Raw genomic sequence first — 18,738 nt, 5'->3', positions numbered from 1 at the left:
GTACTTTTTATTTCAGCCAAGGCAGGTAAGCTCCCTGTTAGTGAAGTGCACCCCAGCATATGTTCGGCCTAAAATACCTGCCCCAAATATAACAAGAGGGATGTAAAGCAGCTAAAAGGGACAATGATGGTGGAACTGGCCCCCATGACAGAGTGGGAAATGGGCTACAAAGTGCAAGAGCACAGAGGTTTGCAGCACAGAAAAATGCTGATGCACGGCAGATGCCTGTGAAGAGACGCAGAGACACGCAGACACACAGACACATGCACAAGACACACAGACACAAACAGCCACACACGCAGACACACATACACACGTGCAGTCTCGCAGGCAGACAGACACACAGAGACACAGACACACACACACAGACAGGCGCAGAGAGACACACATACAGACAAACACACACACACAGACAGACTCAGAGAGACACACAGACACACACACATACCAGACACACACACACCCCCACCCACACACACACATGTGCAGACACATGCACACACACATACAGACACAGACACACAGACACATAGAGGCAGACAATGCAGACACACACACCCACAGACACACAGACCCACAGAGACACACACACACCCACAGACACACAGACCCACAGACACACACACACACACCCACAGACCCACAGAGACACACACACACCCACAGACACACAGACCCACAGACACACACCCCCACACCCACACACACCCACAGACACACACACACACCCACACCCACACAGACAGACACACACCCACACACACACCCACACCCCCACAGACACACACATCCACAGACCAGACACACATACACCCACACAGACACTTAGACACAGACACACCCACAGACACACACACACACACACAGACACACACACAGACACAAACACAGACACACACACAGACACAGAGGCACACACAGACACACCCACCCAGCCAGCCACCCACCCACACACAGACACACACACACAGACACAGACACAGACGCACAGACACAGAGCGATCGGCAGGACGCGCAGAGCCGAGCTCTCTCCCGGCACAACAGCGGCGCTCGCTGGCGGGACAGCGGCGGTGCCGGCGGGCGCCGCCCGGGCCTACCTGCGGTGGCCGGGGTGTGCTGCTGGGCCTGGGCCGGCCCCGGCGGCGCCGCCTCGCCCGCCTCGCCTGGCAAACAAACAACAGCGTTAGCGCGGCCCCGCCGCTGCGGCCCGCCCGAGGGAAGAGCCGCAGCTTTGGGGGGTTCAGCCGGAGCACCCTGCTTTGAACAGAAAGGACATTGTGAGAGAGCGCTGTAGGGACAGGGAAAAGGAAACGGGAAGGTTGGATAACCAGTTGTCACAGGCTGCAGAACCCCAGTGCTTTTAAGTGATGATTTAGATCAAAATCTAAACTTGACTGAACAGTCAAAAGCGTTTTTCGCTGGCACTTTACAGAGACAGTGCATTCTGCTACTTGAGAGCTTCACAGAATGGCTGAGGTTGGAAGAGCACTGGCCCAAGCCCCTCGCTCAAGCAGGGTCCCCTAGGGCACACTGCTCAGGATTGTGTCCTGACGGCTTTTGAGTATCTCCAGCAAAGGGAGCTCCACAACTCCTCGGGGCAATCTGTTCCAAGGCACGGTCACTGGCACAGTAAGGAAGTTCTTCCTCATATTTAGGTGAAATTTCCTGTGCATCAGTTTCTGCCCATTGCCTTTTGTTCTACTGCTTGGCACCACCAAGAAGAGGCTGGCTTCGCCCTCTTCACACCTCCCTTTAGATGCTATTCCTTGTCTGTCTTCTCTTCTTGAGGCCAAACAGTTGCTGCTCCCTCACTTTTATCATGAGGTGCTCCATTCCCTAATCTTCTTTGGAGCCCTCCACAAGACTCATTCCATGTCTCTCTTATACTGTGGAGCTCAGAAGTTGTATCCTTGCTGTAAAACAATTAATAATTGCCTAATAATACGTATATTTATATGTTTTTAAAAAAGGAAAAAAAAATTGTCAATCTCTGTTTTACTACTTTAATTTGTACTCAGTTCTGCTATTAATAAGGACAAATTCTTTATCCATATGAAAAGCATACTCATTTTTTAGAGATAAATAGTTCTAAATAATTATTTAACTTTATAAATAAATCTAAATTGGGGGATAATTTCTTTAGGGCATACGTGTTGACTATGGAAATTTAGTTTGTGTTACAACAAATACCACAGTAGTATCAACTCATAAAAACAAAGAGTAGCTTGGAAACTCTTTAAATACAGTTTTGGCAGAACTTTGTCTTTTAACTGGTCCTCTAATGTGTCCTTGTGAGAGAACTGCATTTAAATCAAAAGCCTTTTGGGTTTCACCGTGAAATGACCTAGAAGGAAAACTGTATCTGGCACCATCAGGGAAGAAGAGAAAGAGAAATGCTTTTTTTTTTTTTGGCAATACACTGCTATTTGGTAATCAAAGAATATCCAGTTTCTGAATGATGAAGGATCCACTGAAACACACAGGGCAATGACGGAGATTTTTTTCCATTTTTAATTTTTTTTATCTTTCAAAATAACCACCTTAACTGAAAATCCAATAAACTCAATATCCAAATTCAACTTTTGTGCCAATGAATTACTTCACTGTGCAGGATCAAGAGAATGTTTTAATCCCTCTTCTGTCAGCAGGCTACCTTGCATAAGTAATCAGTAATGATACCTGATCCTCTTTTGCGCTGGGGACAGGCTGAATGGGACTAATATATTATTAGGAGAAACTGAATTTCCAATTAGATGTCTGGATACTTTGTTCAGCTGTGATTTGTGATGCTGAAGACTCATCTGGAATTACAGGCTTGCAATTATTGTTGGGGTTTTTTTTCCAGTCTGCTGTTTTTCCATTTACATTATCTAAATTATATATTTTTTTCTTACAGAAATTCAGCAAGTACCAAAACTTTGGAGTGAGAAATAATTACAACTTATTATGTAACCCAGTCATCCCTCATCTAGAGTATGGCAGTGTGAATGGTAGCTGGTTTGTGAGTGGTAACTCTGTTGAAACAGAGCTGTTAAAGCTGGGAGAGGATTATTTTGACAGTCCTTCAAGGTATTTTGTTACCAAGGATTTCTTCACAAAGTAGATCAGCCAGTTAATTTAATCTCTTCAAATTTATAAATCTCTGCATATTAATTTAAATTATCACCACTACTTGAGCATTCAAAACCTGAAAAGACCAGGAAGAGAAAAATGGATGACTTACTTTATGGCTTGATGCCTGTTAGATTTACAGCACTTTGGCCTGTTACACTATCCAACTGAACATCTGTGAGTATTACATCAGCTGGAAGTGCAAATGTCTTTCAATTTAAATCCTAAATCCATGTCTCTGCCTACCTCAGCTAAATAACCTGGTTCCAGGAGCCTGAGGAGAGCTGAACACATGGGGAAGAACAAGAACAGAAGACAATTAGTGACAACTAGTTAGTAATTTGGGAGCCTTGCCAAATAGTTTTTAGATACTCAGAAAACTACAGCAGAATCCAGAGCTAGAAAAAGCCAGTGTAGAAGCTAAAAAGTTCAGCACAAACATGAGTGGAATGAGAGCTTCTGAGAGTACAAATATATTTTAAATCCTGAAGCTCTATGCCTGGGATAGAAGTACTGGCTGCTTCTCATAGCTGTGGAGAGTGCCCTCATTCACTGGGTTTGCTGTACAGCTCTTTTTTGAGGTGGTGTTACTGTCCTCCACAGAACAGAAAAGACTCACTCTTGCTTTTAAGGTGTGTTGGAGCTTGTGCTGTTTACAAAGGTCACTGCAGCAAGCTTCAAAAGACTTTTTAGGGAAATAGGGATTTTTTTTTTCTGAACATTTAAACTTACTTCAGAGAGAATTCACTGGGGAGCCTCTAAAATACTTTCTATTTCCTTTTGTTATTTTTTGTTTCTCTTTAAAAATACAAAGTATGGCACTTCCAAACATAGCTGCCATCATTTGAAATTTCTATACAATTACAGGCAAAATACTTATAACTGTTCCGGTCTGGAACAACAAGCATGGCACTAATATGTAAATCAAAACTCTGTCATCTGAACCTATTAAAAATAGTATATTTACATTTTTTGCCCTTATATTACTTGCAAAGGCTGTATGAAATATGGATAGACAGAATACACTAAGAGCAAACTGCAGTATGTTTTTTCCACTTACCATGAAAATGTTTTGTGCCCTACATCATAAATTCTTCATAACTTTACCAAATCTCCATATTCCTGTTGATAAAGCAATATGTGCACAGCTTGTATATGACAATGACCAAACATAACTACAGTTTTTTATTCTGATTCTTGTATGGAAAGTATCAGGCGCATTTCCTGATGATATATGTTAATTGGCCCATACAACAGGCCATCCTTTAGTAGCCATATCAAGATTAAGTTATAATCAATCCCATCTATACAAGTTTTTTCAAATAGTGTGCTTTTACTGTATTAAGCAGTAAAAGAAAACAGCCACGCAAGGACCACTTTTAAACTCAAAAGGGGGAGAAAGAATAATGTGATAAGAGAACTATGGAAAACTCTTAAAAAAGCAAAGAAAAGGTATCTCTGAAACAGTGTAGATAATTTTGTTCTATGCCTAATTTTACTTCCATTGTTGTGAATAGGATTTGTATCAGAGTTTCACTGCACTTCAGTTTCACCTCTGTACTGTCAAAGGCTTGCAGGAGCAAGTTCTGAGATTCTTGTATAACTGAGAGAAGCTGCATATCTGGATTTTGCCAAGCAGCTGCAGAGGCCCTTACAGAAGTGCCTGTATGTGCCTGCTCCAAAAGAACAGCTGTACCTTTCAGTTTGGCTCCCTCAGTGTCTGCTGGGGATGCCATGCATCATGAAAGGGCCTTTGGACCGTGTGGGTGCCACAGCAAAGAGAGAGAACACCAACTTCAGCTATGAAGTGTTATTTCCCTTCTTTTACACTTTCAAATCTGGTGGAAAAAAAAAAAAAGATACAATCCTATGCAAAGGTTCAGGGCAATCAGCACCAGCCCTCAAACTCATAACCATGCCACTGCATGAGTTGCTAAAAGCAGCAGGTAATGTTTTGCTCTACGTACTCCTTGAAAAGCACGCACTGCCATGGGCTGGCTGAAGGTAAAAAGCAGTAACCTACCTTGACCATGGCAGAGTATAGCAAACAACTACCAAAACTGAGCTTGTGAGTTTGATGTTTGCATAAGCTGTCCTCAAGAAATATAAAAAGAAAGGCTTAAAGAAAAAGACTCGGTGTTTACTAAATAAAGTGCAGAGGGTCATTACAAATTATTAAAAGACAAATTCATTTTATGGTTCAAATAACTTCTTAAATAAGCTCCACACATTCCAAAGGGAATAAGAATTTCTTTATTAAGAATTACTCTCTAACTTCCTTCCTAATTGTTATGTATTTTGCTAATACTGTTATGCATGCGATTTTTTGCCAATAACCTGAAAAACATGTATGAAATTAGTCTTCCAGTTAAAAAAAGGTCGCATCTAAAAATCTGAAAAATTAATTGGCTCATGTTTCATATGGTAATGATTAGTTCGTTGGCCTAACTAACTGCAGTTTCTGGTTCATATATTTTTAGAAGTTAAAAACTTCTTACAGTATTTGTACATTCTTGAGATAACATCTAATTCTGTATTGCACTGCAAACGTGCTGTTGTACTTGGCATAAGCATCCTGACTAACAAAATACTTTTTTTGCTGTTTCCTCAAAATATGCATGCACTGATATAAAAATCAACAGAAGAAAGAACTTCAGCCCCGAAGATGTGAGACAAAACTTCCCTCAGTCATGGTGCTTGCCACATATTTCCCCTTTACCTTTGCCCAGCTGAACTGGCATGCTTTCAGACTTCATCATCCTCTGCTGCTGTGACTGGTGGTGGTGGTGGTGCTGCTGCTGGTGGTGCTGCTGATGCTGAGGGGCTTCCACTGTGCTCCTGCTTGGCACTGAAGAGGGAGGGAAGCTGCTCCCGCCAGCAGGAGTGCCCACTGCCCCACCCGAAGCCATGGCCGGAGCAATGAGCTTTCGGCCAAAATTCAGTAAGCTGTTGGAGACTTTGTTAATGTTCAAAGGGGCAGCTTTAGCACTGGCACTGAGAAAAGAAGAGGAGAAATCATTGCATCATTGCCAATGGTTTGGACCATGCATCGTTCTTCAAAACTCAGAGATAAAAATCCAAGATTTGAACAGTACAAAGAAGGTGTTTTACTACAGTTGCACTGGAATACCCTGTGGTCTCTGTGTGGTATGAATTTTTCCCAACCAGAAGTGGACCATTTTTTTTTGGTCCTTCTCCCTGAAAAATGCAAACTAACCCCAAGCAAAGTGAGTTTGTACCAATTTTCTTAATTTTCTTAATTTTCCTTTGTAAATAAAAAAAAAATAAAAAAAGCAGAGTCATAAATAGCAATCCAGGCTCTACAGAATAAAAAACTTTATAAAAATTGAATTTTTGCACTTATTTGAGGACCGCTTTAATATTTATTTCTAGATTAGATTAAATTCTCTCCAATGTATAAAATGAGTCAAGCCCAAACATTTCTTTCAGCAAGCAAAACTAATACTAGACTGCAGTACTTTAGGCTGGCAGAGCTAGATGTCTCTTGCTCTGAGTTCACCTTCTGCCCAGCCCAATCATTTTAAGCCAACACTTTTTAACACGAATCCTGAATCCAAAGTGATTTTGCTGGAGATCTGCTTCAGGGTATAACACATATACTGAATCACAATCCTTATAATTGTTACTTTATATTTTTAACTCCAGTGGCTATTTAATTCACTTCAGTTATATGCAACATTAAGAATGAAGAAATTGTCAAACCATTTAATTTGTCTAAAATAAAGAGAGAAAGAACCTTTTAATTCCCAGTGGAAGTGTTCACATAACCCGCAGATTAGCAAAGCCATTCCTATTTGTTCATGCAATAATTCCCTGCCTTTTATAATTAATGCTTGAAATACCCTTCACAGAAATATATCACAACCACAAAGACCTTTTCACTCCTGAGGTTTTATTTTACTGATCTGTACTTCCATGATATAAATAGCTGTCCTTTAAAAACATGAAGAAATGTAATTAAAACCAACACAATCATTGTACTGGGGAAAAATAGCTTTACAATGTTTTGGGGAAGTTGAACTAAAAATAAACAACAAATGAATTAATATGGGTAATTTGTAACTTCTACAGACACCTGGAAGAGTAATTTTGATTTTGCTCTTTCTCTAATTTCTCTATTTGTCTCCAGAGATGGGTTTTTTTTTAGAATACAGAATACAAACATGCACACACATATAGAGCACATCCAGAAAATAACAACAGCTGAGTTGTTTAGAATCAAAATAGATACTCAGAATAGACAGAAAAGGAGAGCTATCCGAAGGAAGTTTCAGAGCCTGCGCACTCACAAGATACAGCCCGAAGCTGTAGGGGGTGCTTCTGCCATATATACTGGTGATGAGAAAAGATGGCATCTAGAATTTTTAGAAGGAGCAGCGATGCAGAGACTGGGACCAAGTGTTGCTTCCCAATTTATGGAAGCTGGGAAAGAATGATTGTTTAATAATAATTACAGGATGTTTCTGTGTCTCCTGATTTTATTGATTGCTGGTGTTACAAAAAGTCCTTCCGCAGTCATCTGAGAGTGAATGACAAAGCAGCTACGAGGAAAGCATGAGCAGAACTGTACACAATACTGCTGCAGGAGGTCCAAATGGTTTCAAAAGCAAACTGAGTAGCTGTGGGACTGAAGTATTAATGGTTAGTGACTCAAACAATTGCCAATGTGCAAAAGCTTCAGGTGCTTTGCTGGGGCCAGGTTTGCACCCCCCAGCTGAGGGGGAGGAGGAGAGGTTTTGGATGTTTGGTGGCTCCTGACCCTGCTGAACCTGACTATAAAGGAAGTCCAGAGACAGTAGTGCACTCCCTCTATGCGGTGCCCGCACCGAGTGATTCAAGGATTACCGGTAAATCACAGTGCTGGAACTCTGCTGCAGCACAGCAGCAATGGAATTTCTGAAGTTATAGCTGATTTGGTTCCACTAACAGCTGCAACACCCATCACTGCAAACTCAATAGCCACCATATAAGCACCCATGTGACTGAGCATTGATGGGTTGGTTTCAAAGTCCCCTTCTAATTGTCCCGCCGGGGTGGTGAAGGAGCCAACAGAGAGTCATGGTTTCCAGTTTACTTCAGGCAATTGAATGCCAATACTGTGCCTTCAACCAGTGCTCAGCTGGCATGGCTTGGAAGGAAGCGCAATACACCCTAAACAGCCTCCTGCAAGGGTATGAACATTCGCCCACCATTGCTCAGGCTGCACAATGAACAGTTTCACTCCCTCTGGAAATGAGAATAATTAGAGGAGACCCCTCTGAAAAGGTGGGGGAAGCAACAACAGCAGTGTGAAAAGCACTTCATGAGACTGAAGTTGAGACTCCACCTGAGAAATATCTTAAGTCCAAGCTTTTCAACAACTTCAGCCACTGAGGGGTAACCTGTCCCGACCAACCCCTCAAGACTTGTATTGGGTTCTTTTGCCAGAAATGGTGCCAGCACAGCTCCCAGTGAAGATCAAAGGACATGAGTCGCCCCCCTGAGGAGTCCAACACTTTGGTCCCCTCAGACCCTCCAGAGCCTGGACTTACCAGATTAACCATTTCTGAGTGAGAGATGACCACTGGATGGAGTGGATTTATATGTGAAGGCTCACAGAAAACAGCCAGGGAGATCTGATAATCACTTTTGCCTTGGGCCATTTAAAATATTTGGTTATTTTTGTGGTAGATACAGGAGCACTAATGTCAGCATTTCAAACTGAAGTTGCTGCTCTAGTGAATTATGCCAGACAAGAAAAGGAGTTGGGTACATGAAACCCTCTATGGATTGCTTCTTTTTAATAATCTGCCTGTAGTAGGCTGAGTTTTCTCTCTTTTTTTTTTTTAATAAGAAAAACAGATGAGATCAAGCTGAATGGGATCTCAGTCAGTTATCAACAGTTGCAATAAATCTCATTACATTGCCAGTTTTGGGGGTCATACCAGTAATATGGGTGAGATTCAGAACCCAAACTTTAGTATACTTTTTCCCTCCATTTACTGAAAACAATCACTAAAGTTGGAGTTTGGGGTGGTACATATCACTCACTTACATGAAACATTAACTGGGAACATAATGGCTTGAACATATAGTCCTAGGTTACATTGTCTCTAAGTCTAGAACCTTGGCAATCATTAATAAAACTCCTTGACTTTGTACAAAAAATTTGCTGAAAGTAAGTGATTTACACTGACAGGCCACCTGAGCAACAATGCCACTGGACACTTTGAGCTTCGTATATCATTGGAATTGTGCTAGTACACAGATGTAGGAAACAAAGCTTATACAGAGGCTTGTGTATTTGTGTCCAGCAGATTGTTTCTTTCTTGTTTCTTTATTTTTCAGCTATATTTTGCTTAATAAAAAGGTGTCAGTTTTTCTTCGACACTGATTTGCTGCTTTGACATATATGTACACTAGGACAAATTAGTTTATTTGCATTTTTCAGATGGTTGGAGAGAAACATTTTCAGAAAAACTTCATTTTACAGAAACAATTAACATAAACAATTGCCAAGCCTTTATGTCCAAAACATTATTTTCAGAAATGCTTCCAACAGTAAAATACAAGAATATTTTAGAACTACATGACAACTAGAAAGGATAGTTATCACATCTCCTAATAACCTGTGGTGTGATTTGTCTGTGCTATGAACTGACACTGCTAATGATCAGCTCAGAACATGTATAAATTTATGAAAAATAAATAATGATGCTATCTAAATATCTTTTCAAGAGGTGTTTTTAACAAATGTATTGTGAAGTAAAATCTGTGCAATTTCTCTGAATGACAGCTTCAGAAAATGAACAATAGTGAGGTGCTACATCTCTGGAGGACTTACATTAAAAGTGAGCTGAAGTTCAGTAAAATAAGAACAATGTGTCTACTTCTTACCATTTAAATGTCTGATATATTAATGCAAAGGATGATTACAGCCATCAAACATGGATCAATCTGCATTTTAGCCATCTAAATGTACCAGACATGCACAACAATTACAAGAAAAATACTGATTGATTTACATTGTAGAGTTATCAGCAGATGCATTTAAAAGTAAGGCATCATTTAAAAATATGAGTATCAAGGAGACATGAATTCCATCCACGAAGCAAACAATTTTGTTTCATCACAATAAGCATCATTGACCTTGACTGTGAATGGTGTATTTTTAAACTAGCAGTAGGAAGATGATTCAATCTCTGCAGTTTTCTGCTAAGATGGAAACGTTTTGTTTTGCAGGCCTTATTCAAAGGCATTTCTCTTTTCAGTAAGTAATCATTACAAGAGATGAGAGACAAATAGATGAATATGACCGATTAAAAAGTTTTATATGTAATAAAATAAGCAATATATAGTAGAGATTTGTCAAGATATTTTAAACATATCACTGAGCCTGTGGAATTAAAGATGAAATAGACCTGGTACTTGATTTAATCCATCTCTGCTCAGGGCAGAAACATTTCCTCATGTACATCTTCCAGTTCTCTCCCTAGTCCAGTCTTAAACAGCTTTACCACATTTGACCTACTCTAAGCGTTCCTGTCTTGAGATAATTTATCTCAGATTTTCTTCTATCTGAATTATTCTAAACAACTTCCTGTCTCATTTGGTGTGTAGTCTGACTACATGTGTGCAATTAATTTATATTCCTACATAGACTTAATCAATTTTTTCTTGGAATTTAGGTTTCCGGCAGGTGTCATTCTTGTTTGGTCTTTATGATTTACTTGTTTTTTCAAAATCCTTGAAATCTTTCTTTTTGAAACTTCAAGCAACTTATTTTTTCAGTTTAGGCAACATGGCAGGTAGTTTTTCAAAAGAATAAGTAAAAGCATTAAGAAAATGCAATAGAATGAAGTAATTTTTGACACCTGTTCTCAACTTTAAAGCCTGAATTATAAAGAAAAAGACGGTTTTGTAGTCACTCTACTTAGCTTTAATTTCTGCTTCTTTGCTCCTTTTTAAAAGTTTCTCAAACTACACCATTTTAATTTGAGTTGGCTTTTAATGTAGCTGATTTCAACAGAATGTGACAGCAATGCAAAAGTCCAAAAGCCAGCAAGTTCCCATGAATCAGCAGGCAAAGTGAATGGCTGGGGCCACGCGCAGCCCAAGAAACTGCCTGTGACTGTGTCAATTGAAGCATTATATCTTGTCACTTGCCATTGGCACCCACCTTCTGGCCACCCAGACAATATGGCCTTGACGAGGAATTTTGGCGTTATTGATACCAACCACTTCTAAAAGACGAGAGGTGAAGTTTTGTAAAAATGACTTCAAACTGGATTTACATTAATTCACCTTAACTTAGCTTCTGGTACACTGATAATCCAGAACATTATCAGAATTAGTTCAACTACAGAACTCACACTGGCAATGTTTTACCCCGTTCTTAGGATACATGTTACTGTGTAATAGTGTCCTCAGCCTCCCTTAAAATGATGCCAGAGAGCAACACTACAAGTAAAAGCTTCAATTTTTTCATGTAATAATAATCAAGGGACAGATTTGAAATAAACACTTCTAATACTGCTTATGTAATTCCTGTTTAGTATAAACGTGACTTCTGAAACATTTTTTTAATGTAAGGTCTTAGTTTGGTGAATATATATTTAGAAATAGCTTACCGGGTTTTGTTCATCAAGTCTGCTCCACGTGCTTTGTAATAATCTAAATTTTGTTGGAACTGGTGAGTCACCGGTCTTGGATTTCGCTAAAAAATAAAAAAAAGTACTTCATTGTAAATGTATGGGAGATTTTAGGCAGAGACATGAAGTATGTTCATTAAAGAGGGTTAGAAACTTACAGAACAAGTTTCTTTTCCTGGGATCTTGGTTTTTGAAGTCAGTAAGGTAATTTATATTAAAGTGAAGACTCAAAATACTTAACATCAAACCAAATTCTACCTGTAAGTCCATTGCATGGTCACAGAAATCAGTACTCTTCCACATGGAAGAGTCTGTTTGCTGGAGAGGTAACATTCCTAATTAAATCAATAATTCTTGCACAAAAACAGGTACTGATATGATTTCTTTCTGCAGGTCAGGTATAGAATTTGACCACCTCCAAGCTAAAGTGCTATGTTTTTAAAGAAAATGGTAATAGTATAGAGAAACTATAGCAAACATTTTGAAACTGAATACATCACAAGCAGTATCTCTGTTGAGCAAAGAATTAATTTTAGTGAGACAGCCTGAACAATCCCACTAGATGGCACACAGAGCCTATTTTTCCTCTCCAAATTTCACCCTACTGAAAACCAAATAAAGAGCTGTTGTCCTGTAATAAAGTGTATATAATTAATACTGAAACCAGAATCCACTTGTTATTGTCCACTTCTGACACAATGAAACTCTTTCATGGAATATGCTGCCTTCAGTAGTCCTGAAATCATCCTTTTGGGATCTAAGAATCCATTGAACATTGAGCGTAGACTGCAGTATATGCATAAAGTATCATGATCGATTGCATGCATCCTAAAGGACACTATTTGAAGGCAAAAGCAAATATTTTTAAGTAAAAAGAATTGCATGCAGATGGAAATGAAATAACAGAGCAGTATAGAGAGGCCCTTCAAAAAAATATATATAAAAGAGAAATGGCTTAAATAATTTCTAGTGGAAGAGAAAATGGTAAAGTGGTAAAAATTTCTGCATAGTGATCAGATTTGTATAAAAGAGATCTAAATACTTTCTTAGTACTTCCTACAAAGGTTTAATCATTTATTGGCTTTTGCCTTATATTCTGATCTGCCTTCTTAAGTCCTGCTAGTAGTAAATACAGTTTTAGTGAACCATGCATTGACCTTTCCAAAACTGTTGTTCACAAGTGAGAGTACATTATATTTTTGACAGAGTCAGTCTTCAGGTGTTTCAGTTTCACATGGTATATTTGCTCTTCAGATTTCATTACAGACTGGAGCATCTACAGTCTTATCCTCTCATTTTCCATGTAGCTACAGATAGCCCTCCTTCCTTGAAAATCTTGTTTCTGGAGGAAATTTTAAATTTGAATTTTAAAGACCAAAACATTGCAAGAGCATAAAAGGAGGGAAGAAAATTTATATAATTGGTAGATACTAAAGGCCAGGATGATTTCTGGAAGCATATTTAAGGGTGGGAATTTCCAGATTGTTTCCTGCAGTTAGACTTAATCTTGTATGAAATATCTCATTTTCTTTCTTTGGAAACACAATAAACACTTCAAACATATATGTTTGTAATGTTCATTAAAAAATGAAGCAACTAAAAGCTATTAGACAAGCATTAAAAAAATTCTCATCTATCCTACCACCCACACTGAAATGGCTGCTCTACATTTTTCATCTCCTGTTATAAAAACAATGTTTGAATAACTCTACCAATTCATAGAGCTTGAAAGTCAGTCCTCATCAACTGCCAGCAATAACAATGAATCAGCTTTAGTTACTATTGCTCTAGTTTGGTAATTCAATACATTTCTATGATAATCAAATCCAAACTGACGTGATGAGGATAACTGATGGTTCTGTGACTTCTGTTTGAGTAATCACACAATGTAACTTTTTTCCTATGAATTAAGTAACTTCTTTCTTTACATATTTTGAAGGGTAAGGTTGAAGAGTAAGAAGCTAAAATAATGGACACTTCTAAGCCATAAGACAGCTTTTTGTATAGTACAAGTTATCAGGTGTTAGCCAGATTTGCAATTTGCTTCCAATAACTCGGTATATATTGATAGTTAGCAAAAACATTGAAATTTCTTTTTCACCACCCAATAAATAATAAAAAAGATTATTACACATTGCTTCTGAATTAAACAAAAACCCAAAACCAAAACAAGAGGAAAAGATCATATGGAACGGTGCTTGAAATAATGAAATAGATTATTACACATTGCTTCTGAATTAAAAAGATTATTACACATTGCTTCTGAATTAAATAAAAACCCAAAACCAAAACAAGAGGAAAAGATTATTTGAAACATATTTATGCAGAAATGGCAAGCAATTGAAGACATGAAAAGCTGATCTACTATCTAAGCACTTAAAGCCATTAATAGGAATAACATCTAACTCAAACATATGAGTGAGGCTCAAGCATTACTTTCACAAGAGCCTATTTAAATTCCTGTGAGGTTTAAAGGTATCAAAGGAAGAAGCAGTTTAAAGTACTATTACATGCAGTGGAAAAAAACTCTCTGAAAAAACATTAGAAATTTAATACAGTGAATGCCAAGGGTTACTACTGTGACTTCTTGTGTAGCATCACTGAGATAGCCTCTCAAAAAAATTCAATATTTTTTATATTGAATAATAAAATATTTTATATTTTCAATATATTTCAAAATTTTCAATATTCAATATTCAACCTGATACATTGGTTAGTAGACAAGTATCTGTGAAGTATCACCACAGAAAATTAAAAAACTTCTGAAAACTGAAATTCAGACAGTAAAAAATATGTTATATACGTTATTTTGAAGATTATGATCTTTATGTCACTTTGGTTGTCCTTTAGGTTTTGTATTCTTTTCAATTATTTTGGTAAGTTATATGTAAAATGCAGAACACAAAACCTACACAATTACAATGCTTGTTCCTTAAGAATTTTAAAGTAATTCCCCTCTCTAAGCATTCAATTTGAGCTGTCCCCTAAATGACAACCTATGTATCAGAACTAAGGACTAAATTTATTTACCAAAAAAATACCTCTGTTGTTTAAAATATTCACAGCAACCAGTTTTTCCCTACACAGTGCAATTTAGAAAGATCCAATTTGTATTTTTCATTACTTAAATAAGTAAAGTTATTCCTTTTCTTTTCAATATATGTACATTATTTTGTTACAAAATTATTTTGAACAAAATAATTTTTTTTCTTAAAAGGATAATGTTAAAATGACAGTGAAATTAATCCTTCAAATGTTTGTTAAATCCCTCCGAGAAATTGTATGAGGGCTGAGGGCATTGCACAGATTAACACATATATGGTTTTCCCCTCTACTAATGAAATAGAGCAGAAATCAGAAAAAAGCTGTCTATTACAATACTAGAACACCCCCCCCCCCCCTTTCCCACACCCATTTTGTAGTAGAAGTTTGCTGGATTTATAATTCTTCTAATCTTAATCTCTATTTAGAGTGAACATTGTTTCAACTGCTAGAAAATGCTCAGTTCATGCTTTTAAAAGGAGAGTGTTGAAATTCACATATAGAAGCACATAGAAATTGATGTGATTTTGGACTTTGTCTCTTCAAAATGTATAAACCACCATCCAAAGGGGAAAAAAGCCTGAAAATGTTTCAGGTATCTCCAAGGCACTCCGGCTTATGAGTCTTTCCTTGCCTAAAAGATCGCCCTTTGCCGGCTCATTTGCCTGCTGAAGTGCCCTCCCTGTCCTCCTGTCTATTCTCAGCCCCCCCCAGACTAACCCACTCCAATTCCCACGGCTGCCAGGAGGTTCTGGGGACTTTCTGTTTGCCTTTATTCTCTTGCAGGGCCACGGGGCTGAGCTAAGTCATACTCACGGCTGCACTTTTCCTAGGCCAGGGAGTGATGCTGTGGTCAGAATCGCACTGAATGCAACCGATTTCCTAAACCTGCACAAACAGCTAAAAAGCAGCTCCCACCAGCTAAGGATCCTGCTCCACATGCTCAGATTTCCAAGTAAACCCCTTTTCCTTCCTGGCCTCTGGAGACAGATTGCATCACGTTACCCATGGAACAGACAGGATCTAGAAAGCATGTTTGTGTATGACACAAGTCACAGGCTGTTCTACAGTGCACCTGGTATCTCACCCCCTGAATACACAGCAGGTTTAAAAGTTTACATGCAGGTGCAAGTGGAGGAATCATGGTAACATTCTTTGTTGAGGTATTTTCTTTTCTCCCTTTTTAGTTTTATTAACGAGGGGAAAAAAAAAACCAAATACAATTTTGCAGAAGATCTGAAGGTTCAGAATAAGAGACAAGAATGGAAAAAGATTTTCAATATATCTAAGGAAAAATGAGACGTCTTTTAGCAAACATGCTATTGCCTCAATGCCAAGGGAAAAACACTTGTCATCAGAGAAATGAATTGCTCAGCTGTTTATAAGCAAAATGCTCTGGGGATATTTCTCAAGGCCCAAACCACAAAGCATTGCAGGGTTACACAAACATATGTTGCAGGTGTTTTAGGGTAGACAGGTGGGAAAACCACAGCTACTAAAAAAATACTCCACTTAATAGATTGTATCTGAAACCAGATAATCTCAATGCAACAGAGACAAAACAAACAAAATAGCAGAGTGAATTCTACATCCAGACACAACAGGCTGACCAAAATAATCAAATAATCATCTCACTAGTGTCAAAAGGAATGTTTTAAAACTAATTTTTTCCAATATATTATCCAAATGCTGCCAAACATTTTTTTCCCCAAAACTACAAATATTTTAAGCCTAAATCAAAACCCAGACTGAACAAAACATATGTAAAAAGGAGGATCATGATGGAATGTTGTTCTACTTATTTAAACAATTATTTTTAGGGAGACAATTTTCTCCTTTTTCCCTTTGTCAGCTGACATGGCAATACTGGATTTCTTCATAATTCTTGTACTGCCTAAGAAATTTTTGTATTAAAATTCTATTTTTCCCGTTCATTTGTTTCTAAAGTTGGAGGATCATGTGACCCTAAATTCAAATAGGACTGAGAGGTCAGGAAAGGTTGACCTTTTCCTGCTAGATCATCTATGCTACTTTTTTCATTAAAAATGACATAAACTTGACAAAATTTTGACTGGGAACAGAGCTGAAATATAGCAGCTGAGATGTGGATAAAGGATACAGCTTGTTCAGTTCAGCAGCAGTTTTTCCATCAGGCACTAATAATTAATGTGAAGTATTTACTAATTATTATCTAATAACTTGAGAGAGGATTTCACCTTTCCTCTTTTTATTTTGTCAGATGTTTAGGCAGCTGTGTCCTCCCCCCATGAACACACTTACACAGTATAAGCAGAGGCTTAACATTACAGAAACATATCACAGTATTTTGTATACTAAACAACCAAACCACCCCAAACTCCAAAGCACTCAAAACAAAAAAAAAAACCAAAAAACCAAAACTATTCACCAAACAAAACATACAAATCTTTCTTTTCACCTGCTAATTCTCCTCTTCCCTTATTATACCTTCTGCAGCAAGCAACCCGCTGGGGCACAAAAGGTATTTTATCCACCATGAACCACTGAGTTATTAGAATGAAAAAACCCAGCGAGACATTAGATAATAAGGTACTATATAATCAGATATAAGGTACTATTGCCAATTCAAAAGTGGTTCAAGGCCAAGAGCAAAATACCATCTAAAACACAGATTGATAGTCTATCAACCCTGTGTATGAAAGCAGCACAACATGAAGGGTACGCTGCACAGAACTAATAAAGAACTTCCTTTAATCACAGGAGTCAGGAGATCCATGCACTAATATTGGTGTTGGCAAAGGAATGCCATAATCCTCAAACTGGGAATAATGCTTCCTGTTTACATTTTTCAGAAGATGCTAAGGGTCTCAATCATGGACCTTGTTATTTACAATGCAATAACAGCATGAAGAATTATCATATTTAATTGTTTCTAAAGAAAATTAAGGAGGGGTTTTTGTCCCCCTAAGCAACAAAATTTCCCAGAAAAAAACAGAAAAGGAAAGAAAATTCAGTTAACTGGGTCAAGAATGGAAGACCCCTGAACTCTGATTAGGCTGAAATAAATTATCTCCAGTTTTGTTACGTGACAACCCTCCATTCCCCTGGCAACTAGAAATTTCAGACACCAGGAAGATATTTTAAAGACTGTGCGTTATGGTCTGTTTTTAACTTCATACACACATGCCTTTTCTCACATGGGCATTCTATGACAAGAGATGAAGAACTGAAAAAAAATGACAAGTGAGATTTAAAAATGCTTCAGTGACTTGACTGAAAGAAATTTCTAGTTGTGTATTTTGGCTTCTTGTCCTAACTGCTTGGGAAGCCTTTTTTTTATTTTCATTTATAGTATTACAGCATATTGCATTTTAACAGGTAGATCAAATCCTACCAAATCAGCTTTTATTGATATTCCAGACAAAAAGACTCCGACCTGCCAATGTTCAAGTTCATAACCTGCGTAAAATCCCCATCTTGCATCAACAGAATCGCTTAAGTACCTTTTAAATCCGCCTCTTAACTTAGTTGCCTATTTTTCAGCTGAACCCTTGGTTTTAAGAAGTAAATTAACTAAATAGTAAGGTATAAATCTGACAGTGTTCAGCTCTACCCTGTGACAGATTTATGCTCTGGCATCTTGCAGCCTCGCACAGTTAGGAACAGGAGTTTTACAACATTGTGGAGGAAAGCTCCAGGCTTTTGAAAGGAACACACAGCAAGCCTCGCTTTAAACCCTGGAATGCTCCAAATTATGGGATTTAAAATATGACATCTTTATGTACAGAAAAGCTACCACATTATGGTTTTATTGGCACTCGTTTTGGACAACCTGCATAACTCACTGATGGCTTTGTGAGTAATGCAGTTATCCGAAGCTTATACTTATACACCCCTTGTAAGCACACTTACAGCATTACATCTTCTCCAGATACATGTCTGTACACAAATCTCA

The 18,738-nt window shown here is 38.2% G+C and overlaps 1 protein-coding gene across 2 annotated transcripts in view; it reads right to left on the bottom strand.

Moving 5' to 3' along the window:
• TBC1D5 (TBC1 domain family member 5) overlaps positions 1-18,738 on the bottom strand; it is a 316,725-nt gene that overhangs the window by 46,730 nt on the left and 251,257 nt on the right. For both annotated transcript variants that reach the window (XM_084207646.1, XM_084207647.1), the window contains 2 exons: positions 11,742-11,827; positions 5,831-6,105 (listed from right to left, as the gene is read on the bottom strand). In XM_084207646.1, coding sequence (XP_084063772.1) covers positions 5,831-6,105; positions 11,742-11,827 — 361 coding nt within the window. The remainder of the gene's footprint in view (positions 1-5,830; positions 6,106-11,741; positions 11,828-18,738) is intronic.

The sequence above is a fragment of the Fringilla coelebs genome (assembly GCF_963513975.1).
Source record: "Fringilla coelebs genome assembly, chromosome: 1".
Lineage (NCBI taxonomy): Eukaryota > Metazoa > Chordata > Aves > Passeriformes > Fringillidae > Fringilla > Fringilla coelebs.
This window is presented reverse-complemented; position numbering and strand designations above follow the sequence as displayed.